The 27,889-nt window shown below is 39.3% G+C and overlaps 2 protein-coding genes and 1 non-coding gene across 3 annotated transcripts; all 3 read left to right on the top strand.

Moving 5' to 3' along the window:
- The first annotated feature begins 3,022 nt into the window (after positions 1-3,022).
- Positions 3,023-8,483, top strand: LOC126029994 (olfactory receptor 18-like). The gene is made up of 2 exons (XM_049788212.1): positions 3,023-3,045; positions 7,541-8,483. The coding sequence occupies exons 1-2, from the start codon at positions 3,023-3,025 to the stop codon at positions 8,481-8,483; spliced, it is 966 nt and encodes a 321-aa protein (XP_049644169.1).
- Positions 8,484-13,399: 4,916 nt separating this feature from the next.
- Positions 13,400-13,532, top strand: LOC126031993 (small nucleolar RNA SNORA51). Its single transcript, XR_007503795.1, has one exon. It is a non-coding gene; the product is annotated as a small nucleolar RNA SNORA51 (small nucleolar RNA).
- Positions 13,533-17,367: 3,835 nt separating this feature from the next.
- On the top strand, positions 17,368-22,762 carry LOC126029993 (olfactory receptor 18-like). Its single transcript, XM_049788211.1, has 2 exons — positions 17,368-17,396; positions 21,820-22,762. The coding sequence occupies exons 1-2, from the start codon at positions 17,368-17,370 to the stop codon at positions 22,760-22,762; spliced, it is 972 nt and encodes a 323-aa protein (XP_049644168.1).
- Positions 22,763-27,889: the final 5,127 nt, after the last annotated feature.

The raw sequence follows: 27,889 nt of genomic DNA, 5'->3' as shown, positions 1-27,889 counted from the left end.
CAGCTGACCTAGGACGGACCATGGTTCTATCCCCCAGCATCCCATATGGTCCCTCCAGCCAGGAGTGATTTCTGAGAGCAGATCCAGGAGTAATCCCTGAGCATCACCGGGTGTGGCCCAAAATATAAACAATAAAATTTAACAACGTATGATCAAAGACAACCTATGAACTAGTTAACAGAACTGAGTTAACCAAAGTCAGGGTGCCAAGGGTGTTTGGGGAAATACCCTGAGACAACAGTGGAAGGAAGCAGACACACTTAGTGAAGGGTGTGGTGTTGGCACATTATAAACATCAAACCCCATTATGAGCAGTATTGTAAATCAGTGTTTCAAATAAAAATATTTGTGGGACTAAACAATAAATAGTACAGCAGTGAGAGCATTTAACTTTAAATCTGATTTTGAACCCCTCCCAACAGGATAAACAAACTTGAGGTTCTGTATGTTTTCAATTGAAGGATGCACTGGCATTCAATATGCAGAATCCCTTTTGTTCCCCAAAGCACGGCCAAAAAATGACTACTTAGTGCAGAGTCAAGAGTAAACACTGAGCACGACTGGGTATGGAAAAAATAAAAATAAGAAGGAAGGAAAGGAAGAGAAGAAAGGAAAGAAGAAAGAAAAAGAAAGAAGAAAGAAAGAAAGAAAGAAAGAAAGAAAGAAAGAAAGAAAGAAAGAAAGAAAGAAAGAAAGAAAGAAAGAAAGAAAGAAAGAAAGAAAGAAAGAAAGAAAGAAAGAAAGAAAGAAAGGAAGGAAGGAAAGAAAGAAAGAAAGAAAGAAAGAAAGAAAGAAAGAAAGAAAGAAAGAAAGAAAGAAAGAAAGAAAGAAAGAAAGAAAGAAAGAAAGAAAGAAAGAAAGAAAGAAAGAGAGAAAGAAGAAAGAAAGAATGAAAGAAGAAAGAAAGAAAGAAAGAAAGAAAGAAAGAAAGAAAGAAAGAAAGAAAGAAAGAAAGAAAGAAAGAAAGAAAGAAAGAAAGAAAGAAAGAAAGAAAGAAAGAAGAAAGAAAGAAAGAAAGAAGAAGAAGGAAGGAAGGAAGGAAGGAAGGAAGGAAGAAAGAAAGAAGGAAGGAAGGAAGGAAGGAAGGAAGGAAGGAAGGAAGAAAGAAAGAAAGAAAGAAAGAAAGAAAGAAAGAAAGAAAGAAAGAAAGAAAGAAAGAAAGAAAGAAAGAAAGAAAGAAAGAAAGAAAGAAAGAAAGAAAGAAAGAAAGAGAAAGAAAGAAAGAAAGAAAGAAAGAAAGAAAGAAAGAAAGAAAGAAAGAAAGAAAGAAAGAAAGAAAGAAAGAAAGAAAGAAAGAAAGAAAGAAAGAAAGAAAGAAAGAAAGAAAGAAAGAAAGAAAGAGAAAAGAAAGAGAAAAGATGACATATTTTTAATGTATGATCTCTGAAAATGCATCTCAGAAGTTTAGTCTTTGGGTGACCTTTCTCTATCAGTTTCTATTAGTGGTCCTTAGGGACTGGGCTGGCAAGAAACAAAGGTTTTCTCCAGGAGTCCTGTGTACTGATCCCTCAAGGCCATGGAGAAGTAATAAGGTATCAGACCTGCAGCCCTGGAGGGCATTTCTCAGTGAGGCTCATAGCTGTCTCCCTTGTACCATCATCCCCAGTTCAAGATTCATGCCTGACTCTGCCCTCCTCACTGTCCTGAGCACAGAGTCTCAGCTTTCATTGCTCACTAGGGAGGAAAGAGCCATTCGCCTCTCTTCCAAGCATGAGCCAGCCAAGACCCAGCAGAGACCAGTGAGTGTTTGGGGAGTTATGGGGAGGTTGGTCCTGACTCTTGTCACCTCACCCAGAAGAGTGAGATATAAAGACAGATACGAGGGTCACCAAGTACATCCTTCCACTGCAAACATACAGGAGCTCAAGTTTATTTTCCTTGTTAGGAGGTTCAGAAATCAAATTTAAAAATTATGCTCATCCCATGAGCATTTCTACCTTGTCATGACTTTGCTGCTAGAAAAATTAAACTCCCAAATTCTTGCCCTCCCATCACACTCAAATCCCCTCCTTTCCCCCCCCCCCCCCGTCACCCAATCACATTCAAATTTTTGTGGAATTGGTAACTGTTGTAGAGTAATAGTAATACGAAACATGTTGCCAATGGTTTTCTGTTAGAGCTGAGTAGTTTTACACTTGTTTTCTCTGCAAAATAATCCATGAGATATGTGGACAGTTAGGAGTGAATGTAAATGTTTCTAGATTTTCGTGATATGATGTTACCACATCAAAAGACCCTAGATAATGATTTAGCATTGGACCTGAGCAGGACACCTGAGTATGTTCTGAAAACCCAACCTTCCCTTTCTCTCTCCAGGTCAGTCCATATCTACAGGACAACAACTTACTAATGTTATTGCTGATTTTTCTATAACCTGATGATGGTCATAGTGTAGGAAACTTTAAAAAAAAAAAAACCCTCCATTTAAAAGTTCTAGAGAATGCTAATTGGTTTTTTTATGAGTTCAGAGGTGCCCACATAGGCTATTGTATTCCGTGTACTGCACGTCTTTGTTACTATTTTGAATGTTTTTTTTATCTAAAGGCATATATAAGTATTCTCCTCTCCTTTCGAGCCCTCTGATATATAATTTATTGCTGAAAAGGGGGTTGTAAAACACTCAAATGTATCTCCACGCTTGACAGCAGATGTTGGTGGTATAGGCACCTATCACTAGGAGTTGAAAGGTAGTGAGAGCACATTCCTGGAAAGCTCATGTCTTCATATTAGGATCTGATTTTACAGACAGCTAGAGCTATTGCTGAGTTAAAGGACAGAACAGTCCACTGGATCATAAAAGATTAGTTGGGCTATTTAAAGCTTATTATCTGGGTGACAACTTGTTTTTGTGGAGAAGAGAGAATACACCAACAAAATGAAATGATATGAACACACCAAGAAATGAATATCCATATACGGTGTTCCTGTCAGTGTCAAAGGCATTGCAAGTCTAATATATGACTCAGTGTCTGAGTGTCCAAAACCCACGATTGGGTCTTTGAGAACTACTGATGCTGTTGCAATGCCTCACAATGCCTCACAAAGGTGAGGAAAGGGGGCTGGAGAGAGAGCACAGTGGTGGGGTGTTTGCTTTGTATGCAGCCAATCCAGGATGGGTGGTGGTTCAAATCCCTGCATCCCATATGATCCCCCAAGCTTGCCAGGAGCAATTTCTGAGCATAGAGCCAGGAGTAACTCCTGAACTCTGCTGGGTGTGACACAAAAACCAAAAACCAAAAAAAAAAAAAAAAAAAGAAAAACAAAGGTGAGAAAAGTATATTTGTACTCTTTTGTTACTAGCATTCAATTATTTTCTGTTCTACAAACTGAGTCTGTAAATTTAGTGTTTAAGTATGAAAAGTAGTATACTTTTATTTCAAGTCATTTTTCTCATACTCCCTTATATATATTTACATTTTGTCGCTGGTTATATGACAAATGAGGATCATTCTCTGTCTCACTCCCATATATTTATAAACAAGTTTTTCTGTTTAAAAATTGCCAGCAGAATATCACATAGGTGATTTGTGTCACCTAAATTTCAATCACTTAAAATGAAACATTTTCTTATTTCTTCATTGTCAGAAGAAGTATTAAGTCCTTGTAAGTTGGTCATTCTGTTACTTCTCTTCATTTCTGAACTTTAGGTGGCTTCAAATACACATTGTTGTCTAAATTGGTATGTTCCTACGGGAATGATGATATTTTTTTAAAAAAAATAGCTGAAAACAGCCCACAGACCAGGAAATTCAACAATATTATTGATACTGCTGTTATTGTGGGGCATGGGTTTTTTTTTTGTTTGGTTTGGTTTTTGGTTTTTGGGAGGGGGTTTTGTTTGTTTTTTTGGTTTTTGGGCCACTCCTGGAGCTGCCAGGGGTTACTCCTGGCTGTCTGCTCAGAAATAGCTCCTGGCAGGCACGGGGGACCATATGGGACACCGGGATTCGAACCAACCACCCTAGGTCCTGGATCGGCTGCTTGCAAGGCAAACACCACTGTGCTATCTCTCCGGGCCCATTGTGGGGCATGTTTTCAGCTGCCAGACTTTCCAAAAGCATGAGAAGGTAGAGGAGAGGGTGACTACACTTACTCCAAATATTCCTGATGATGTCAGCCCAAATACTGGCATGCCTGAAGTTTTTATCAGATTGGTGTTTCTGCAGAAAGCCATAATGAGTGGTGAAGTTGGGTTATTGATTAAAGAGCAATTGTGTATGGTGGGTACAGCAGGTGTGGCCTCAGTAGGGTGGGACTCGGCCACTCTCTTTTCCTGAGATTGCCAGCATTCAGCTGTGTGGCAAGTGTACCTATAATTTTTCACAGCTTAGTTTGCATCTCTTTTGAGAATACATTGAGTCTGGAGCTGGCCAAATGCAGACATGGTGACTGCGTTCTTGGGGCATGGTTCTTAAATTGAAACATTTTCAAGACACTATCTTGTCTATCTTGTGAAATTCTAAATCTGAGATATTCTAGTGACAAAGAAATAGGGCAGCAGTATCACATTGTTTTTGTAAATGGATTGTTCATCTCGATATGGCTTCTTGTTCAGATAAATGCAACACTGAGAAAAAATAGAATTCCATGTATTTGGATAGCAAATCAAATCTTCTGAGATTATTTGAATCAGAAGTGTACAGAAATTGAATGAATTCTTTTTCTTACATATTTTTCTTAATTTGGGGCCGGAGAGAAAGCACAGCAGTGTTTGCCTTGCAAGCAGCCAATCCAGGACCTAAAGTGGTAGGTTCGAATCCCGGCATCCCATATGCCCCCCCCCCCCCCGTGCCTGCCAGGAGCTATTTCTGAGCAAATAGCCAGGAGTAACCCCTGAGCACAACCAGGTGTGGCACAAAAACATATTTTTCTTAATTTGATAATGACAATAAGGGTTCTGAATGATTTTTTTATTTTTTATTGAGATCGATGTGAATTACAAGTCTTTCACAGTTGTATGTAAGTTACATAGTGACAGTGTATTAGGGACGTTCCCACCACTAATGTTGACTTCCCTCCACCATAGTTCCCATCATGCATCCCATACCTCCCTTCACCTTTAACCCTTTAGATTGCTAGTGTAGCAGATATATTTTGTAGTATAGTTTGGGTCTCTTGATTCAACTACTGTGACATTGGTTTGGGTATTTCAGGCTGACCATTTTTTATTTCCACAGTGATTTTTTTTTTCAGCATAGATTTATTTTCTGTTTTCACCACCGGTTCTTTTACCCTCGGCACATAAAGTATAGTGAAGAGATGGAAAGAAACTGAGTGGAGAAGGGGAAACAAAAATATTAAAAAGATGGAGTCCAGGGTCAAATGGTCTCAAGTGCATTTGGTGGAGTTAAAAAAAAAAAGAAAGAAAGAATATCCAAGCCAAAATCAACAACAACAGAATCAAGAAACCCAAACTTTAACCATCTAAATTTAAAATGGGCCTGTTATAATAGCAAGCTGGGGGGGGGGGGGGAGTGGTACTGGCATGGGATAAACTCTGGGAACATTGGTGGAGAGAGGTCAACACTGGTGATAGGATTGAACCGGATACTTTGCATGTCTGAAATCCAATTATAAAGGACTTTGTAGATCACACTGATGGTTTCAGTAAAATAATATTAACTTTAAAAATGTGTACTCAAGATGAAAGAAAATCACTTCTTTAAATTAAAATACTTTGACCCTTTTTTGTTAAGAATGCAGGCTGGATGATGTGAGGGATACTGGGGGCATTGGTGGGAGGAAAATGATATCGGTGGTGGGATTGGTGTTAGAACACTATGTTTGAAAAGCTATTATGGATAAATATGTAAATCACAGTGACCTAATAAATAATTTAAGAATATTTTAAGACAACATATATTCAGGTAATAACAAAGACTTACTATTTCAGTATATTGCAAAAATAATTACAACAGAAATTCCAGTTAACTTGTAGCACTAGAAATAATTGTGAATATCAAAAATAAATCTCGGGAGCCAGAGCAGTGGCACAAGCGGTAAGTCGTCTGCCTCGCCCGCGCTAGCCTAGGATGAACACGGTTCGTCCTGGTGTCCCATATGGTCCCCCAAGCCAGGGATGATTTCTGAGCACATAGCCAGGAGTAAACCCTGAGCGTCACTGGGTGTGGCCCAAAAAACAAAATAAATAATATCTTTATAAATTTATTTTTGTTTTTGAGACACAAGTGTTGCCCAGGGTTTACTCATGGCTCTGGGATCATTCCTGGTGATATTATCTGTGCCATGGATTGAACAATGTGAAAGCCAAGTGTCTTACCCAGTATACTCTCACTCTGACCCCATTATAGAAATTTGAAACAAAAAATTTTAGCAGGATACATAATTAATTCAAGTCACATGATATGCAGTCAAATGCATTTTCCTTTCAGCAAGTTAATTGAGCATTCTTTAAATCTAGCCAGGTGCTGAGTACATATGTAATGTAGATGAAGAATATTACAGAATAAAGATAGGTATTGTAACTAGCTAGTAGGTCGATTTCCTGACCATGTGTGAGGCCCTCAGTTTGATCCCCAATACTGTTAACAAGAAATAGTATCAAAAGCTGGTGATTGAAAACTAGGAGTCACTTTACTATCTACCACTTTTAGACCATATCCAAGCAATTAATTGTCCTGCAGTTGAGTAAACTACTGATTGCTCATGATCATTGGTTAGAATAAAGATTTTGTATTAAGAATACTGAGAATTTGTTTAATTCCTCTTTCTTTTATTTATATTGCATTGGGGCTACCCCAGTGCTCAACAGTTGCAGAGAAGTATATATCAGATGATGTTCCTAATTTCTTTTTTTTATGCTTTCTTATACATTTTTTATATTTTATTTAAACACCTTGATTACATACATGATTGTGTTTGAGTTTCAGTCATGTAAAGAACATCACCCATCACCAGTGCAACATTCCCATCACCAATGTCCCAAATCTCCCTCCTCCCCACCCGACCCCCGCCTGTACTCTAGACAGGCTTTCCATTTCCCTCATACATTCTCATTATTAGGACAGTGTTCCTAATTTCTAACATGAAAATTATAAAATTTTCCTTTGAGCTATATCCTGCACCCAGTACTACTTACTTGCACTCAGCTGCTGAGTGCAACTTTGGATTTTTAAAATCTATAAAATACTCCTTTCTTGGGGCCAGAGTGGTGGCACAGCAGTAAAGCGTCTGCCTTGCGTGCGCTAGTCTAGGACGGACTGCAGTTTGATCCCCCGACATCCCATATGGTCTCCCAAGCCAGGAGCAATTTCTGAACGTCACCGGTGTGGCCCAAAAACAAAACAAAACAAAAAAAAATACTCCTTTCTTCACATAATTTAGCTCAGTCTTTCCAAAATTAAAATAATAGAAAGTTGTGGCCAATGACAAAGAAGAATGCTTGCACAACCAGTAAATATGGATAAAATGGCTAGGAATTAAGTTTAGTTACTTTATTTGTATATTGCTTTCAAACAAAATATAGACACAGTGATAAAGAATTATATACCTGTGTCCACTCTCATGTTTTTCCCAAAAGGTGTCTCTGCCCTGTGGATCCACACAATGAAACAAGGACCATAGAATTCCTCCTCCTGGGACTCTCAGATGATCCACAAGTTCAGCCTCTTCTCTTCTGCCTCTTTCTATTCATGTACCTGGTCAGCATCACAGGGAACCTGCTCATCATCCTGACTGTCACCTCTGACCCCCACCTGCACACCCCCATGTACTTCTTCCTCTCCATCCTGTCCACTACTGACATTGGTTTTATCTCCACCACTGTCCCAAAGGTGATCTGGAACATTCAAACTCAGACTAAAAGCATCTCTCATGTAGGATGCCTAGTACAATTGTCATTTTTTTATGTTTTTGGTTGTTTAGACAATGTACTTCTAGCTATAATGGCATATGACCGCTTTGTGGCCATCTGTCATCCCCTACACTACACAGTCATAATGAACCCCCAGCTCTGTAGCCTGTTACTTCTGCTGTCTGTCTGTGTCAGCCTGATGGAGTCCCAGCTGCATTTCTTGATGATATCCCTGCTTACCTTCTGCACCCATGTGGAAATTTCTCATTTCTTCTGTGACATTCCTCAACTCCTCAGGCTTGCCTGTGAAGATACCTCCACTGATAACTTACTCCTGTATCTTATTGCTGTCGTCTTTGGTGCTGTGCCAATCTCAGGAATCCTGTACTCTTACTCCAGAATCGTGTCCTCTGTTTTGAAAATCTCAAACACAGGTGGGAGGTACAAAGCCTTCTCCACCTGTGGCTCTCACTTATCTGTTGTTTGCTTATTTTATGGAACAGGTCTTGGGGTGTACCTCAGCTCAGCTGTCTCTTATTCACCCAAAAAGGGAGCACTAATCTCAGTGCTGTATACAATGGTTGTCCCTATGCTGAACCCTTTCATCTACAGTCTGAGAAACAAAGATATCAAGATGGCTTTTCAGAAGCTTCTCAATAGAAGACTCTAATATTAGTGTTTGTATTTCTTTTTTTAGCTCATAATAACACTTATTGGAAAACTTGTCATCCAAAATCAGCAATCCTGTCTCCTTGTCAACATTTTTATAACTCTCTCTTTAATATCTCTTTCTCTAACTCTGAAAAGATGAAAAATAGTTTATTTTAACTCATTTTTCATAATGCAAAAAACACTGTACGATAGAATTCTATCATCCTTCAGAATGTATTGTTTTTGACAACTGGGGTGTAGATATCATTTGAATGTAGAATTACTTGTTAAAAACATAAATATTAAAAAAAATAAAAAAATAAAAAAAACATAAATATTAAACAAAACCATTTTTTCCTCAGCACCAGCAAAAATTAACTAGAAATATGTTATTTTGTTTATTTTTTCTCTTAAAATTACAGATATATATACATAGTTATCAACTATTTTATGGCCCATGGATATGTTTTTAGTTTTATGTTTATTAAACACCATGATTTGCAAAGTTGTTTATAAGTGAGTTCTTTCAGGAATATAATGTTGCAATACTAATTCCACAATAATGTAACCTTCTCTCCATCAATGTCCCCAGTTTTCTTCTTACCCACCATTATTTAACAGGTACATAGCAGGCCCAGAGAGATAGCACAGCGGTGTTTGCCTTGTAAGCAGCCGATCCAGGACCAAAGGTGGTTGGTTCGAATCCCGGTGTCCCATATGGTCCCCCGTGCCTGCCAGGAGCTATTTCTGAGCAGACATCCAGGAGTAACCCCTGAGCACCGCCAGGTGTGGCCCCAAAACCAAAACAAACAAACAAAAAAAAAAAACAGGTACATAGCAAATTTATTTTGTATTAATTGAACCAACAAAGTTTAAAGGAAATTATCATAAAGTATATCAATAAAAGTCAGCTTAAACTGATTGAATGCTATATTATTTTAACTTAGGTGGATAAAAAATGTAAGCTCTTTAATATAATGTACTCTAATGTGTATTCTCATTTCCATGAAAAATTTTGCAATTCTGGCATCTGAAACATATTGCATTAAATGATATTTTTACTTTAGTCTCATTGTGATAATTATCATGTATTTCCTGTCATTGATAAAACATTTTAAAAAGTCTTTGCTAATATGTTTTGTAGTTTATGTCTAATTTAGTAGAAGTAAAAGAAATTAAATAAATAAAAAGGGGAAAATATGAATAGATTTATAAAAGTATAGTTATATGTTATGCTAAGAGAACATTGGTTTTATATTAGAAAACATAATATTAGGGCCCGGAGAGATAGCACAGCGGCGTTTGCCTTGCTAGCAGCCGATCCAGGACCAAAGGTGGTTGGTTCGAGTCCCGGTGTCCCATATGGTCCCCCGTGCCTGCCAGGAGCTATTTCTGAGCAGACAGCCAGGAGTAACCCCTGAGCATCGTCGGGTGTGGCCCAAAAACAAAAAAACAAAGAAAAAGAAAAAGAAAACATAATATTATAGATCCTGCTTCACTGTTTACACTAATAAGATTGCAATATAAATTTCCACAGATGTAAAAAGTTTGGTAGTACGTAGAATATTTAATGTAAAAGATACAATAATTCATTATTGAAAATGTTTATCAGTGTGGCCATAAGTAAAGACAGGACAGGTTTTTACCTGTCTCAGCAGGCTCCACATCTACTTTCCCCTAAGCCACATCTTCTGACATGAAACACTGCACATCTAAAAAACACCACAGGATTAGTTGACAACAATGAATGACCTTTTACTTCTCCTTACCTTACCCAAAACTGGGCAGTCTCATCTCTCCTATTGCTATCACTTATAATCATAAGTGTCATAATTATCCCATCCCCAATAAACACTGAACTGTTCCTGAAAGGTCTCTTGAGTCTCTGCTCTCCATCCTCAACTCTTCACCCACAAAGACCAGACATATTATCTTAAATGAAGTAAGCCAGAAGAAAAAAAATAAATACAGGATGATATCACTTATATATGGCATTTAGAATAAGTGCATGGGCTTTCCTGTTTTCCTGAGTGAGTTAGCCAAGAAGATGACAGTGAATATAATCGCTTTAGGGCCCAGCACAGGATAAGCTGTCTCCGCTCAATAAGGGTGGAGACTGATTTCTGCCATGTGTTTGGGCACAAGAGAGCATTATAAAAGGCTGCTGCCTTGCTTACTGCCTGCTTTCCTGTGTGAAGCAACCAAGAAGATTACAGTGAACATAATCTCTTCAGGGTCCAGCATAGGGTAAGCTGTCTCTGCCCAATAAGGTTGGGACCAGAGGAGTGCAGCCAAGGAGCTAAGTGGAATATCTTCAATCCCATGAACTCCACCAAAACACATAGAAAAAAACCACACTACACGCATGGCAATGGGGAAACAATGCAGGAGAGCACCATGCATAGAGAATGAAGATGGCAACTCTGATGACCCGAAAAGTACCAACCACCTAGTTAGCCCCTCAGATAAGGAGTTTAGAGTAGAAATATGGAGGATGTTCAGAGAACTCAAAGAAAGCATAGATCGATTTGGACAGAAGACAAAGATAAAAATCAGAAAACTTCAAACTGAAATACAGGACTGAAAAACTCGGTAGATGAAATGAAAACTTCAATGGAAAGCCTCCCCAACAGAGTAACAGCAGCTGAAGACAGAATCAGTGATCTGGAAGATGAGACGCAGAATAATTCCATACAGCAGAATAGATTGGAAAAGAGCCTTAAAGCAAATGATCAGACAATGAAAAAAATACTCAAAGAATGTGAACAGATGAAAATAGAAGTCGTTGATAAACTCAACAGAAACAACGTAAGAATCAATGGGGTCCCAGAAAGCCAGGAAGAAAATCCCTAGGAAGAATCAAGAGTCAATAACAGGGGCCAGCGAGGTGGCACTAGAGGTAAGGTGTTTGCCTTGCAAGCGCTAGCCAAGGAAGGACCGCGATTTGATCCCCTGGCATCCCATATGGTCCCCCCAAGCCAGGGGCAATTTCTGAGTGCTCATCCAGGAGTAACCCCTGAGCATCAAACAGGTGTGGTCCGGGGCCGGAGAGATAGCATGGAGGTAAGACGTTTGCCTTTCATGCAAGAGGTCATCGGTTCAAATCTCGGCGCCCCATATGGTCAACCGTGCCTGCCAGGAGCAATTTCTGAGCCTGGAGCCAGGAATAACCACTGAGCACTGCCGGGTGTGACCCAAAAAAAAAAAAAAAAAACAGGTGTGGTCTGAAAAAAAAAAAAAGAGTCAAGGACATAATTACAGAGAAACTCTCAGAGCTATATGCAACCAAATCCAGCATGTCCAAAGCATACCAGCTGAAAGAGACCCTAAAAATATCATCCCTAGCACTGGTAAAGGAGGGTGTTCTTTATATGACTGAAACCCAACTTTAATTATATTTGTAATCAAGGTGTTTAAATAAAGATATTTTTAAAAATAAAGCCATCCCAAGACACATTCTAGTCACAATGATAAATCCCACAGATAAGGATAGAATATTGAAAGCAACAAGATCAAAAAAGGAAATTACATTCAAAGAAGCATCCTTAAGATTTACAGCAGACCTGCCACAAGAAACCCTCCAGGCCAAAAGGCAGTGGTGGGATATAGTGACACAACTCAATGAAATAAATGTTTCGCTTAGAATACTGTATTTGGGGCCGGGCGGTGGCGCTAAAGGTAAGGTGCCTGCCTTGCCTGCGCTAGCCTTGGACGGACCGCGGTTCGATCCCCCGGTGTCCCATATGGTCCCCCAAGCCAGGAGCAACTTCTGAGCACATAGCCAGGAGTAACCCCTGAGCATCACTGGGTGTGGCCCAAAAACCAAAAACCAAAAAAAAAAAAATAGAATACTGTATTCAGTCAGACTCACTTTCAGGTTTGAAGGAAGTATACATAGCTTCACAGATAAGCATCAAGTCAGAAACTTTACAGACTCAAAACCAGCCTTAAAGATAAACTGACCATTCATCTACTGAGGGGCATCTAGGCTGTTTCCAGAGTCTGGCTATTGTAAATAACGCTGCTATGAATATAGATGTGAGAAAGGGATTTTTGTATTGTATTTTTGTATTCCTAGGATATATATCCCTAGGAGTGGTACATATACACAATGGAATATTATGCAGCCATCAGAAGAGATGAAGTCATGAAATTTTCCTAGGGGGCCGGAGAGATAGCATGGAGGTAAGGCGTTTGCCTTTCATGCAGGAGGTCATCGGTTCGAATCCCGGTGCCCCATATGGTCCCCCGTGCCTGCCAGGAGCAATTTCTGAGCCTGGAGCCAGGAATAACCCCTGAGCACTGCCGGGTGTGACCCAAAAACCACAAAAAAAAAAAAATTTCCTATACATGGATGTATATGGAATCTATTATGCTGAGTGAAATAAGTCATCTATGGGTTTTGAGAAAAATGAAAAACATTTGTGTAATGATTCTCAGAGACAAAATAAAGGAGGGCTGAAGGGTCCAACTCCCGACATGAAGCTCACCACAGGGATAGTTTAGTGCAGTCACAGAAATAATTACACTGAGAACTATCATAACAAAATGTGACTAAATGAGGGAAGTAGAAAACCTGTCTAGAGTACAGGCCGATGTGGGGTGGGGAGGAAGGACACTTGGGATATTGGTCATAGGAATGTTGCACTGGTGAAGGATATATATATATATATATATATATATATATATATATATATATATATATATATATATTAAAAAATCAAAAAAGGGCCCAGAGAGATAGCACAGCAGCGTTTGCCTTGCAAGCAGCCGATCCAGGACCAAAGGTGGTTGGTTCGAATCCCGGTGTCCCATATGGTCCCCCGTGCCTGCCAGGAGTTATTTCTGAGCAGACAGCCAGGAGTAACCCCTGAGCACCACCGGGTGTGGTCCAAAAACAAAAAAAATCAAAAAAAAAAAGAAAAGAAAAGATAAGGCCTCCCAATTCTTACCACAGGCTGTGTTCTTTACACTGTATAGAAAGAGAAGGTACAGTAAGTACATGCACCCCATATACACCTCAACACAGGCCCTTTGTCTGGTTTGTATTGTGAAATGGGGGACAAAACAAAAATAAAAAACAGAATATTGAATCCTAACAAAAAATTCTATGATGGGCCCGGAGAGATAGCACAGCAGCGTTTGTCTTGCAAGCAGCCGATCCAGGACCAAGGGTGGTTGGTTCGAATCCCGGTGTCCCATATGGTCCCCCGTGCCTGCCAGGAGCTATTTCTGAGCAGACAGCCAGGAGTAACCCCTGAGCAACGCTGGGTGTGGCCCAAAAACCAAAAAAAAAAAAAAATTCTATGAAGCAGGTATTCTATAGATAAAGAAACTAAGGCAGAAAGGTTTTAATAAATTGTCCAAATCATATATATATATATATATATATAAATGAGATGTATACATAAATGAAATCATACATATACATAGATGAAACCAAAGTAAAATTGTTAAAAAGAAGTTTTTACATTAGTAAAAAGGAAGTAGGAAAAATTAGAAAGCAAAAATAAATAACACAGATTCTTTACTACCAAAAAAGAAAAAAATATAAACTTAAAGGTCTACTTTCGGGGCCGGGCGGTGGCGCTAAAGGTAAGGTGCCTGCCTTGCCTGCGCTAGCCTTGGACGGACTGCGGTTCGATCCCCCGGTGTCCCATATGGTCCCCCAAGCCAGGAGCAACTTCTGAGCACATAGCCAGGAGTAACCCCTGAGCGTTACCGGGTGTGGCCCAAAAACCAAAAAAAAAAAAAAAAAAAAGGTCTACTTTAAGACAAGATAGGCCTAATAGACACACCAAACATCTACACAAAGATAGCTATAAATCCCATGACAATCATCTCTCAACATCAATAGGCCAAATACACCAGTTAAGAGGCACAGTGTGGCAAAATGGATCAAAAGCTGAATCCAACATTCTGTGCCTACAAGAAATATAATTGAATAGAAAGAACAAACACAGATTCAAAATCAAAGTTGTAAGCACACATCAGGAAGGAATGAAACCATGCAATATGCAGTAAGGTAGATGTAACTTGAGAAAAGCACATCGAGTGAAATGAATCAGAAGGAAAAGGACAAATACAGAATGATCCCTCTCATATGTAGGAATTAAGATACACAGCTAGAGAAAAATAATGGGTGTTAATATTTCCCAGGTAGTCCAGACTTGGCTGATATCTCTGAGGAATTCTCAGAAACGGAGCCATATTCCCTCTTTCTGCATGAACTATAGCGGCCCAGCACAACCCGCTGCACCTTCCAACAAAAAGAACTCAACTCTCTGAATTAAATCATATAATATGAGCAGCCAAATTTTCTCAGATAGATTAGACTAGAAATAGGTGGGTGTTTCCTTCTTATATGAGATGGAGTCAATCCCTCCTTAGACTTCCACCACCACTGGAAATTCTGGCAGTCCCTTGCACACAGACACCATCTTTCTGGCAGGAAAAAACTGCCCTCTCTGCCACCATGTTGCTGAATAAAATGGTTAGTGGTGATATTACCCAGGTAATCTTGTCAATACTGATACCTCTGTGGCATTTCCAGAAAGGCAAGAAGCATATTCCCCTTTCTGCATTAAATACAGCAGCCCAATACCACCCCCTACACCCTTTGACAGAAATGGTCCAGCTCTGAAACTTAATCTTATCAAACCTCGAAACCTAGATCTATAACTCCTGAACCATGCAGACACCTCAATATCTTATAGTAAAGTCAGCCCCTTAGTATCGCAAGAAATATGATGTGAAAGTTACATAGTCATCTATCCACCTCAATGAGCCCAATCAGTAGCACACAAGGTTCTACTACCACAAAATCACATCCCAGTAAATCCTTACATACTGACTTTTGTGATAGACATAAAAATTCTTTCAAATTGACCTGTCATGATTTAAGATTTGACCATTCCAGTTTCTTTTGTGTTATAACAAGCAATATGAAGTAAACTTGTTTGTGTTTGCATGAAGGCAGATTATGATGGTGGGAATACTGGTGAACAGATGGTTACACTGGGGGTAGGATTGGTGTTTAGACATTTAATGTCTAAAATGATTGTAATATAAACAATTTGATAAATAAAGGTGTTATAATTAAATATTATTTTAATTAATTAATTAATCAATTATTTTAATTAATTGATTGATTGATTGATTAAATTATAATTAAATAATGTGGGGAAAAGATATATGTGAGGTAGCAACAAAGATCCAAAGGCAATAAAGAGGAAAATTAATCCACACTTTCAGGATGTGAAAGAAAGGAAATTTGTTGTACTTGGGGGATTGAAATGGATGATTGGTGTGGGGTTGAAATTGTGTCTATGAAAAACCATTATTTATAGTATTGCAAACCCAAAATTTAATAAAATTCCCTTCCTGCATCTTATAAAACTAATTTCAAGACTATGTTTCTCTATTTCCTACCCCTGTCCCATTCTTTCAAATATGAATAATAATATAAACAAAGTATTCTTGATGAAGGTTTTATTTCATTGAGTTGTTGTACTATGTCCCATTATTATAAATATAAATAATTATGTATACATAGTTTTCTATTATTTTATGGCCCAATCTATTTTAGATACGTTTACTCTGATGAAATACACTGATGAAGGTTGTCTGAAGTATACAAGACAGTGATTTCTACCCCTATACTTAGAAATATTACTGAATTTTTGTTTGTTTTTTGGGTCACACCAGGTGGCTTTCAGGGGTTACTCCTGGCTTTGCACTCAGAAGTCTTTCCTGTCAGGCTAGGGGGACCATATGGGATGCCAGTGGTGTTCAGGGACTACTCCTGGCTCTACACTCAGAATTTGCTCCTGGAAAGGTCATCTGGGATGCTGGGAATTGAACGTAGGTCCGTCATGGGTCAGCAGTATGTAAGACAAACTCTTCACCGTTGTGCTATTGCTCCAGCCCCATATTACTAATATAAAAAAAACTAAGGGCATTTGCATCATAATAATAACTTAATTGGAGATACAATAATGTTCACGAATATGCTTGCTACTGTATGTTTTTTTTCTTCTTTCTTTTTTTTTAATTTCTTTCTTCTCTTCCTTTTTCTTTTTATTCTTTCTTTTTATTATTTTTTAAGTAACTTTGCTCTTACTTATCTGGAAGCAAATGTATTCTGGTCAACTATGTGATGTATTTTCTTTAAATAAAGTAAAAAATTCAAGGTCATTTGTTGAGGATAAAGTATCTCTGTAAGGGGCTGGAGCAATAGTACAGCAGATAGGGTGCTTGCCTTGCATGCAGCAGATGTGTGTTTGCTCTTCTGCATCTCATATGCTCCCCCAACACCACCAGAGTCAATCTCTGAAAGCAGAGCTAGGAGTAAGCCCTGAGCACTGTCATCTGTGACCAAAAAAAAAAAAATAACACATTTTGTTTCTTTATCAAAGACTAACAGTCCATATAGCAGAAGATGTTTCAGGACTCTCCATTCTATTCCATTAATTTTATAGCCTGTCCTTATTCCAGTATCACTTTGTTTTGATTACTAATGCTTTGTTTTTCTAATTTCTCTGAAGAAAATATGCTAGTGAGGTTTTCCTAGGAAGAAGGTCACATTCCTTCTAATTATCTACTGTTCTGCTCCCTTATCAGTTCCTCAGAGGGGGTCCTTTGAGACTAAGGTAATAAGAAATGATGACACTCACAATTAGTCCTTTGTGTGGATCCCTGAAGGCCATGAAGGAATAATAAGGAGTGATATCTCAAATCCTTTAGGGTTTTTTTAGTTAGGGCTCATACCTGTGCGTCCTCTTTTAGAATCATCACCTGTGTTGGGAGACTCATGTCTGACTCTGACCCCATCCTGAGCACAAATCCTCAGCTCTCATCACTAACTGGGAGAGAGGAGAGAGCTGTGGGCCCCATCTCCAAGCATGAGCCAGCAGACACACAGCAGAGACCAGTGAGTGATGAGGAGGGATGTGTGGGAGGATAGTGACTCTTGTCTCCATATCCAGACAAGTAGGACACGGAGACAGACATGGGAGCACATGTGCATCATTTCAGTGTAGGCTCAAGTTATTTCTTTTCCCACTAGAGGTTTCAGTTCTCTCATCAAGAATCCTTCTCTCTCCGATTACTTTTCTAGCTCTCATGGGCCAACACTGATGTACCAAATTGAATCTCCTCAAACATGTCAAAATGCTCTTTGATCTAAATATGGTCAAAATGAGGAGGGGAGGAGAGTAACAATTAAAAAAATAAAAACATGGTGCTGGAGCAATAATACAGCAAGTAGGACACTTTCCTTGCACATAACCAACTAATCCGGGTTCAATCCCTGGTACACTGTATGGTCCCTCAAACCCATCTGGAATGATCTCTGAGCACAAAGATAGGAATAAGCCCTGAGCACCACTGGGAGAACCCAAAAGCAAAAAAAATAATGCTGCCTTTCCCTGTCATAGTCTTTGATACATATTCTGTGTAATTTTGTGTTTTTCTTGTGCATATTAATCCATAAGATGTGTGGGCACAATCTCATTTTTAATTTGAGAATTTCACAGTTGAGAAAAAGAACCAAGTAATGTTTTTGGTTGAGCCAACATTGGTTTGTATGAGTGTCATGTTTCTATGTATCAGTGATACGATGTTGCCACAACCAACTTTCTTTCCTGTGTCACCTAATTAGGTGAAGTCAGGTTGGGACCTGAGAAGGGCACCTGTTATTGTGTCCTGCCAACCTCGCCTTCCCCTTCTTTCCCCAGGTCCCTCCAAGCTTACTGCCCACAGGAAATCCACTGACTTTCATTACTGACTCCCCTGAGCCTTCATGGTGGTGGGCATGGTTCAAGGAACTAAAACAAAGACTAATTTAAAAACTCTCCTGAATACTGACACTTAGGTAACCTATTTTTCATATACTGCATGTTCTTGTGCCTGTAATTTTCTTTGGTTTACATGTCATTGATGACTAAATTCAAACATCAAGTCCTTTCATTTTGTTTTGATCCTCTTCCCAAGATGCCATTATTCCTAAGGAGAAGATTGTAGAAAATGCAAATTTGTAGACAAATTTGACAGCACTTGCTAACATGGGACCTGCTGTTTGGAACTGGCATCTGAAAATGGATTAGTAACAGACCCTGTAGAGATGAGGTCTTCATGTGGGGGACTGACTGCAGGTAGATATCTCCAGAATTGAAACCAATGGCAGAACAGAGTCTGGTGATGCAATAGTGATTGTTGGTAAAGTAAAGTTTACATGTTGGCTGACAAGAAATGTGAGAAGCCTCTTGGGTAAACTTCAAGGAAACCCAGTGGGGAGTTACAAGGTAGGTTTTTTTTCTATTGATGTACATCCAGAGATGTAATAATTTTCCTGTATTAGTCAGGAGTATGAGTATTTTATGCCCATTGTTGGGTTTTGAGAGCTATAAATACTGTTCCAATGAGAATTTAGTAGATAATAGTATTGAAAATCAGAAGGAAAGGCACAAACAGAATAATCTTTTTCATATGTGGGACTTAAGGATAAACAATGAGTTAGTGTAAAGATCCAAAGGCAATATGAGAGAAGTAATACACACAATTGAGCTGAGGATATGAGACGGAGGAGTATTGGGATCATTGAAGAAGGGAGATGGGTATGCTGATGTTGGAATTATGTTCATGAAAAATCATTATTAATAATAACATAAATCACAATCATAAAATAACATTTAAGTTAAAGAAATAGTATCAAAGGCAACGTAAACGTATTTGTCATCTAAACTTACATCTAAGAACATTTTGTTATATTTTGTTTTCTAATTCCTTTCTAAAAATCTGAATTTCACATAGGGTAAGTGGTGTGGTGTGCCTCTGTATTCAGAATTTTGTTCCCCTTCCATATCTAGATGTCTCTTCTTTTTTTTAATTATCTTTATTTAAACACCATGATTACAAATATAATTGTAGTTGTATGATTACAGTCATATAAAGAACACCCCCCTTCACCAGTGCAGGATTCCCACCACCAATTTCCCAGATCTACCTACTCCCCACCCCACCCACACCTGTACTCGAGACAGGCTTTCTTTTTCCCTCATTCATTCACATTGTTATGATAGTTTTCAGTGTAGTTATTTCTCTAACTGCACTTATCACTCTATGTGGTGAGCACCATGTCATTAGCTGCACCTACATGGGAAGATGGGGGGAAGTAAGGGTTGGGACTGAGGCAGTAAAATATTAGAAATGAGCTTTGTAGAGCAGTATCAAGGTCACAATACAAGATGGATATTATGGATATATAGAATATATGCACACAATACTATCAATATGAAAACAAGGAGGAAAATTTCCACTGACTTTCCCAACATAAACCAATGCTAGAACAGCCTGCCCTCCTCCCAGAGCGCATTCCCATTAGTGTAGGGAGACATGGGGGAAAGCCTGTTGACCCCTATAGAGTCCACCTAGACTGGGGCCCAGGGAAGGACTGAAGTCCAGGGGAGAAAAACCCTATACCTGGCAAGAGCTGGTCTCCAGAATCAGTAGATGTCTCTTCTTTTCTAGTTCTTTCTTATCTATATACATTCTGTCACCATTTCTCCTTAAAAGGATAGATGTGCTCTCATTTAAATATTTCTTTCTGTCATTTGTGTCAATTCTGGTTCTATAGTGGGGAGAACCAGCCCACAGTAGGCATTAGGTAGTTTGATCACTTGTGCTTCAGTAAGATTTGAATGAAATTTTTCTCTATGACTTTAAAATGTCATGGCTATGACTATTTCTTAATATAATCCTCAGGATCTAGAGTTTCTTTATGGGTAGCAGATGTCTTTCTCTTTTTCTTGAGAATGACCAGACCTTACCACAAGATTCTCCCTATCTTTTCATTTTTATCCTTTCCCCTCCAGTCGTCCCAGCCTTCACTTCTCAAATAGTCACACTTTCAAGAGGAACCTCTCAGTAATCTAACTAACCTACAATGCCATTCTTGGAGCTAAGCTACCATTGGATGTCACAAACTGGTTGACACACAAAATTAGTTCCAGAGTTAGTTTCAGCTTCTAAGACCTAGAGAACAGTCTGAATGGGACACTCAACCCAAGGCCACATAAATAAATATACCCCAACTCCATTCTCTTTGCACCCAGAGTCAAAAATGTATTGACTTGAGTTTATTGAATTTATTTGTAAATTAGTTCATTGATATGTATCAGAAAAGAATGACAAGGTTCAACCACTTCAGTGCAGCCCTGCACATTTCAAAGTTCTAGACTGCTAACAGATAGGTCTCACGGGAGATTTGTCATCAGACTGCAGAACTGTTAGGTACATCCAGAGCAAGAAAAAAAAACTTGGGGCCAGAGAGACATCATGGAGGTAGGGCGTTTGCCTTGCATGCAGAAGGACAGTGATTCGAATCCGGCATCCCATATGGTCCCCTAAACCTATCAGGAGCTATTTCTGAGTGTAGAATCAGGAGTAACCCCTGAGCGCTGCTGGGTGTGACTCCAAAACCAAAAGAAAAGAAAAGAAAAGAAAAGAAAAGAAAAGAAAAGAAAAGAAAAGAAAAGAAAAGAAAAGAAAAGAAAATTTAATATGGTAGCCACTGTCTCAGGTCCCTACTCACTACATCAAGTACAATGAACTCTGTTCGAGTAGGAAAGGACCCATACTCTAATTTTAGCTGTGTATAGAGGCAGTTAATGCCACACTAACAAGAAAATAGAACCCCTAATGACCATTGAGTGAAGTCCCAAAACTAAATAGAGAGAGAGATGAATATGTATACACCTGTACCCACTGTCATTTTTTATATTTTTATTAAAACACTTGGTTACATTATTCATAATGCATTTTCCACAGATGAAGTTGTTCATGATTGAGTTAGTCATATACAATGCAAAATAATCTTCACCAGTGCAATGTCAACAGTTTCCCTCTCACCCTCCCTGATGCCCTCTTCCCTCCCACCCACCCACCCTGCCTGCTTCTGGAGCATACTTTTTACTTCCCTCTCTTTTCTTTCTTTTTATTTTTAATATTATTTATTTATTTATTTAGGTTTTGGGGCCACACTTGGCAGGGCTCAGGGGTTAATCCTGACTCTGTGCTCAGAAATCGATCCTGGCAGGCTCAGGGGACCATGCAGGAAGCCAAGTATCGAATCCAGGTCTGTTCCGGGTCAGCCACTTGCAAGGCAAATGCCTTGCCATTGTGCTATCGTTCTGGCCCCCCTTTTCTTTCTTTTTGACACTGTGGTTTGCACTACTGTTAATAAAGGGGTGCCATGCATGTCCCTTTTATAGTAGATAGTGGTTCACTACTCTAACTGTACTTTCCACTTTTTGTGGCAAGCTCCCTACCATGGACTCTCATTTATTTTTCAAAAGTTGTCTCTGCCCTCTGGACTCTCACAATGGAACAGGGGCTATGGAATTCATCCTGTTGGGACTCTCAGATGATCCACAAGTTCAGCTTCTCATCTTGGGTCTCTTCCTGTCCATGTTCCTGGTCACCATCACAGGAAACTTGCTCATCATACTGGCCGTCAGTTCTGCTTCCCACCTGCACACCCCCATGTACTTCTTCCTCTCCATCCTGTCTGTGAGTGATATTGGTCTTGTCTCCTGCACTATCCCGAAGATGATTTGGAATATTCACCTTCACAGCAGAACCATCTCTCATGCAGGCTGCCTGCTTCAGGTGTCTCTTTTTAATTTCTGTGCATGTTTTGACAGTGTCATTCTAGCTGCAATGGCCTATGATCGGTTAGTAGCTATTTGTCACCCCCTGCATTACCCAGTTATCGTGAACCCCCGTGTCTGTAACATTCTGGCTCTGGTGTCTTTTTGTGTCAGCCTCTTGGACTCCCAGGCTCACTTCTTGATGATTGTGTCACATACCTTTTGCACCCGTGCAGAAATTCCTCACTTCTTCTGTGACCCTCCACAAGTCCTCAGACTTGCCTGTGAGGATACCTCCACAGATAACTTATTAATGTATTTTATTGGTGCTCTTCTTGGTGGTATTCCAATATCAGGAATTCTTTACTCATATATTCGAATTGTTTGTTCCATCTTGAAAGTTCCATCTCCAGATGGGAGGTACAAAGCCTTCTCCACCTGTGGCTCTCACCTATCCATTGTTTGCTTGTTTTATGGAACCGGTCTTGGGGTTTACCTTGGCTCAGCTGTCTCACAGTCTCTCCGGAAGGGGGCAGTGACCTCAGTGATGTACACAACAGTTGTCCCCATGCTGAACCCCTTCATCTACAGTCTGAGAAACAAAGACATCAAAAGGGCCTTTCGTAATATTCTCCATAAAACAGTCTAATTATGAAATTGATATAGTAGGATTATAAATGAAAAATCAATCATCTGAAATGGACAGAAATGACTCCTCGGTGATAAGTTTTGTAACTCCAGGTTTTTCTATCTCTTCATTTATCTGGGAATTGTTTATTGTAGCTCTCATTTACCAATTGAGGGAGTGTTCTAAAATCATACATGTATCATAACAACAGTGCAACTAAATTCTATTCTCCCTTGGAATCTTCTATATTTGTCTCTTATAACTCACATATCATTAAAAATATAGAGAATAATATTGTATTGTTTTCATGTCTGTTTTCATGAGACTATGGCTTTCATCAAATCAAGTTAAAAGGTTTGTATGTCGAGGGGCTGGAACGGTGACGCTAGAGGTAAGGCATCTACTTTGCAAGAGCTAGCCTAGGACGGACTGTGGTTCCATCACCCAGCATCTCATATGGTACCCCCAAGCCAGGAGTAATTTCGGAGCACATAGCCAGGTGTTACCCCTGAGCATCAAATGGGTGTGGCAAAAAATAAATAAATAAAAGGTTTGTATGTCGAGACACAGATTATTGTTCCTCAGTATTTATCTCATATAAAAACTGTCCTAATTATATTGGGGGGAGCCACATCAAGAAATTCTGGGAAAAACCTTTTAGTACCTTACTGGCAGGCTCAGTGATCATGCAATACCTGGGAGAGGTCCTGGGATTCTCTTGTGCACAGTATGAGCAAGCTCTAATTCTATTTTTTTAATTTTTTATTTTTAATTATTAGAACAATGATGCAAAGAAAGAGGACAAGGTAAAGTTACAGTGGAAGGACAATCACTCATAAACAGAGTTCTCAGAAGAAATCCCCTGACTGAAGCCTAAATTTTGAACTTACAGTCAAAGAACATTAAGAAAAATAAAACAGAACCCATGTACAATTACTTTGTCCACAAGTCCCCAGATTGTAGTACATTATAACTTTTCTTAGCAGTGCACAAAGCAATATAAGGCCATAAAATTTATGTGACTCCTTAAACATCGAAGGCATAGTATTTTTTACATTTTCATGCACATGCATATTAGTTTAAGTTAACATCTAAAGTTTAAGTGGGTTTTTTTTTAAGGTTTAGTGTCAAAGGAGCACAGTAAAAATGGTGTTAGAGTGGCAAATATTGTTCGCATAGGCCCACCAAAATATGGGGGACATGGAAAGGAAAAGCCTTGGCCTAAATACAAGGAGACCCTACCCCTGAAGTTTCCTGGCATAAGACCAAATCTAGGCTCCAGGCAAACTAGTTTTTTCAATCCAAGTTATTATCTGTAGTGCCAATACAGTTTTATTTTTCACTCAGTTTCTATTGTTGGCAGGTTTCTGTATTAATGATCCTGGAATCTGCATATCCTACATTAAAGTCAGGCTGGTGTGAAGCATCCTCTCGTTTCACCTCACAATTAAAGGGCAATGCAGATAGCCCTGTCCAGTAAGCAGGTCGTTGTTGTTGTTAAGTGTTCTCAATGTTAAGGGACATCTCTTTTGAGTAGGTCGATGTCAGAGCAGCGATAGGGTCTTCCCTGGTAGAGGATTGCTTCCAGGTGATGTTATAGACAACCTTGGATGTTTCGTAGATGGCTTCCCTAGATCAGGGGTAAATGGAGAATGCCCATTCTTCTGAGGCCTGTGCCAGGTCATTATGTCAAGGTTCAGGGTATAAGGTACCATTGCACTACAAGATTTGTGTGTTCCCATCTCTATTAGAAAAGAACTTATCTGTATGTATAGTATTTTCCCATTTTAATGTGCCTATTCAAACAAGAAATAAAGCCACGTGGCATTATCAGTGTATATGGGGGCGTAAGAACATGTCCAAATATACCCGTGACTTGGTTCAAACATAAGAATTAAATTGAGGGACTCTTTCACCAAATTCCCTATTGAACAGTTCACAAAGAGAAGAAAAGATAAAAAATGGGGAAAATCGTCACTGTATAAGAAAATATTCAGCAAGAGCTATAGCTGTCAAAGAAAATACACATAAAATGTTGAAAAGACATACATGTCCATTTTATGCCTTTTGAAATAGTTGGGGTGTTAACTCCAGTGCACCACTTTGGTCCATGACTTAGAACTCTGCAGTACTGAAGTTAAAAAGGGTAAATGTGAAGTAATGATGGTAGGGGGTGAGAGAGTTAAAGAGAAAAATGAGCTTTTGTAGGGGTGTGCAAAAGGGCAGAGTACAAAATGGACATTCTGCATACATAAAAACATAATTCAAGGATATGGAGTACTATTATGTATCTTGAACATATAGACTGGTAAGAAATTACCAGTGATTGCTTTAATGCAACCGAGCAACTCTCAGCACCCACAAGTTAAGCCCAGGGTAACCTTCAAGCTCCTCCAAGAAACCCACCTCGCTAGCTTGTCCAGGCATGTGGCCCAGGGAAAGCCCTGGAGATCCGGAGCAAGGCGGTAGAGGGGTGCTGGAGTCACCCAAGTCCCGCACCCCCACCCCAGGCCTGGTTAAGAAGGCCTTCGGCATAGCGGAGGCCTGCCGAACCCCATGCTGGCAGAGAGTCCCGGCTCCCAGGAAGGAAAGAGACCTTCAAGAGCTGGGAGGCTGAAAGTTCAAAGTCCCCACCCCAACCCTCCCTAAGGAGCCGGGTGGGGAATGGGGGAAAGCCTAGGGTAACCTTTAAGCTCCTCCAAGGGACCCACAAGCTCTAATTCTTTAAGCATCTCCACAGTGCAGTATATTTCCTTTGTAAGAATATATTGCATTGGGGTCAGAGTAATAGTATCGCAGGTAAGATGATTGTCTTGCATGTAGACAACCTGGGTTTGATCTCTGGCACCCCCTGAGCCCTGAGCCCTATCAGGAGTGTTCCTGAGTGCAGAGCCAGGAGTAAGCCATGAGAACTACCAGGTGTGGCAACAAAGCAAACAAAAAAATCATGACATTGAAAACTAGTTATAATTGTATCTGAAGCTCATGGGTTCCAGTTGCCCAAGAATTTTGCAGAAATGAACTTAAATAGTGGTTATTCCATAGGATAGTTTAATTTCTATGTTTCCCCCAAATGATGAGTATAGTAAATAAAGAAAAATTCTTGTAAAATGTCACTCATTTGGAGAAAATACTGGAAAATCCATTCTATTATAAGCAATGTTTAGTAATTAAGGACAATTAATTAATAATTAAGTATAAGGTATGCTACATGACTTTAGCTATTGTGAGTACACTCCTCAGACCAGCGAAACCACTGATTCTATAACTGTTACTGAGCACTACTGATGATAACTGCCCTACCATTAGCCATGTGCACACAACTGAAAGTCACATGCACTCATTTAATCTTTTAAAAATTAAAATTTTCTGGGCCTGAAGAGATAGCACAGCAGTGTTTGCCTTGCAAGCAGCCGATCCAGGACCAAAGGTGGTTGGTTCGAATCCCGGTGTCCCATATGGTCCCCCATGCCTGCCAGGAGCTATTTCTGAGCAGATAGCCAGGAGAAACCCCTGAGCACTGCTGGGTGTGGCCCAAAAAACAAACAAAAAAATTAAAATTCTTGGGTTGGAGTGATGGCTTAATGGTAGGGCATTTGCCTTGCACGCAGAACCCAGGATGGACGTCCCATATGGTCCCCAAGCCAGGAGCAATTTCTGAGCTCATAGTCAGGAATAATTCCTGAGCATCACCAGATGTGACCCAAAAAAGAAAAAAGAAAAGAAAAGAAAAGAACAAATCAGAAAGAAGTATAAAGCTTTAAAAGACCAACCTCAAGGAAGAAAATTAAAATCATAATTTTAAATGTCTCCAAGAACAGGAACCATTATCCAGATGTTTTCATTAGTGAATTCTACAAAATTTTCAAATATTTATTGCCTATAACCCTCAAACTCTTCCAAAACATCAGTGAATCAGGACAGTATTTCATAAATTTCTAATATCAAACCCAACAGACTCGTTATATCCCAGATGAATATCAATGCAAAGAGTCTCGACAAATCTTAGTAAATGAAACCCAACACATGGTGATCAAGTAAGATTCATTCCAAAGATGTGAAGATGGTTCAATAAATACAAATAAATTAATAAAATAATAAAATAAAATTTAATAAAATAATAAATGTAAATTATTAATAAATTAATTGATTTAATTAATTAATGTAAGATTCCATACCACCAAAGAAAGAAAAGAATCATTAGACCACATGAAAACAGGCACAAAATTTTTTATAAATTCCTCTGTAAGAACATCTTATAAAGAATATGATATTATTATTCTTTGGGGGACATACTCAGAAGAGCTCAGGATTACTCCTGGATCTGTGCTCAGAAATTGTTCCTGTCAGGCTTGGGGGACCATATGGGATGCTGGAGATTAAACCCAGATCAGCCACGTGCAAGGCAAACACCCTACCCACTGAGCTATTATTCCAGTCCCAAAATATTCTTAGTCTTATAAAAGTCAGGAAACAATCTGTGTTGGCAGAGATGTGGTGAAAATGGAAGCTCATTCGCTGTTGGTTTGAACCTTTATTGGTTGAGGCTCTAGAGAAAATAATATGGAGACTTCACGCAAACATGTGACAGGAGTCAACAATTCCATTTATTAGCATTAATAATTAACAAAAATGTTGATTAAGAAATGTCACCCCACCCCCATCTTTTGCATAATCTTGCCTGATGGTAAGACCTGCTCATTTCTGGGAGGGGTCTTTGGAAGGTAACAAAAGGATTGCCTGAGGAGTGTAAAGGGGATTGAGAGAGATTCAGCAAAACGAAAGATGAAGGGAGAAGAGACAGGTTGAATTCAGGGCTGATTATGGAGCCAGTGTAACAGGTTATGATAGAAGTCACACCTGTTGGCTAGGGCCTTGAATAAAGCTTCATGTCTCCTGAAACCTGACTGCATGTAAATCATTTTCTCCCAGCTATACTGAAACCTCAGACCCGTCGGCTGGAGGGAGTTACAGGCATATGGCTCGGGCCAGCAGAGAAAGGCTTCTCCATGCATCCATCTCACCATCATCCACCTCCATCCAGGACTCAATTATTAACATGTTTTTCTACAAAGAGATATATGTATGAGCTGGAGAGATAGCACAGCGGTGGGGCATTTGTCTTGCATGCAGCTGATTCAGGATGGA

This window comes from Suncus etruscus, chromosome 15, assembly GCF_024139225.1.
Source record: "Suncus etruscus isolate mSunEtr1 chromosome 15, mSunEtr1.pri.cur, whole genome shotgun sequence".
NCBI lineage: Eukaryota > Metazoa > Chordata > Mammalia > Eulipotyphla > Soricidae > Suncus > Suncus etruscus.
The sequence above is the reverse complement of the archived record's forward strand: the minus strand, read 5'-3'. Positions and strand labels throughout refer to the sequence as shown.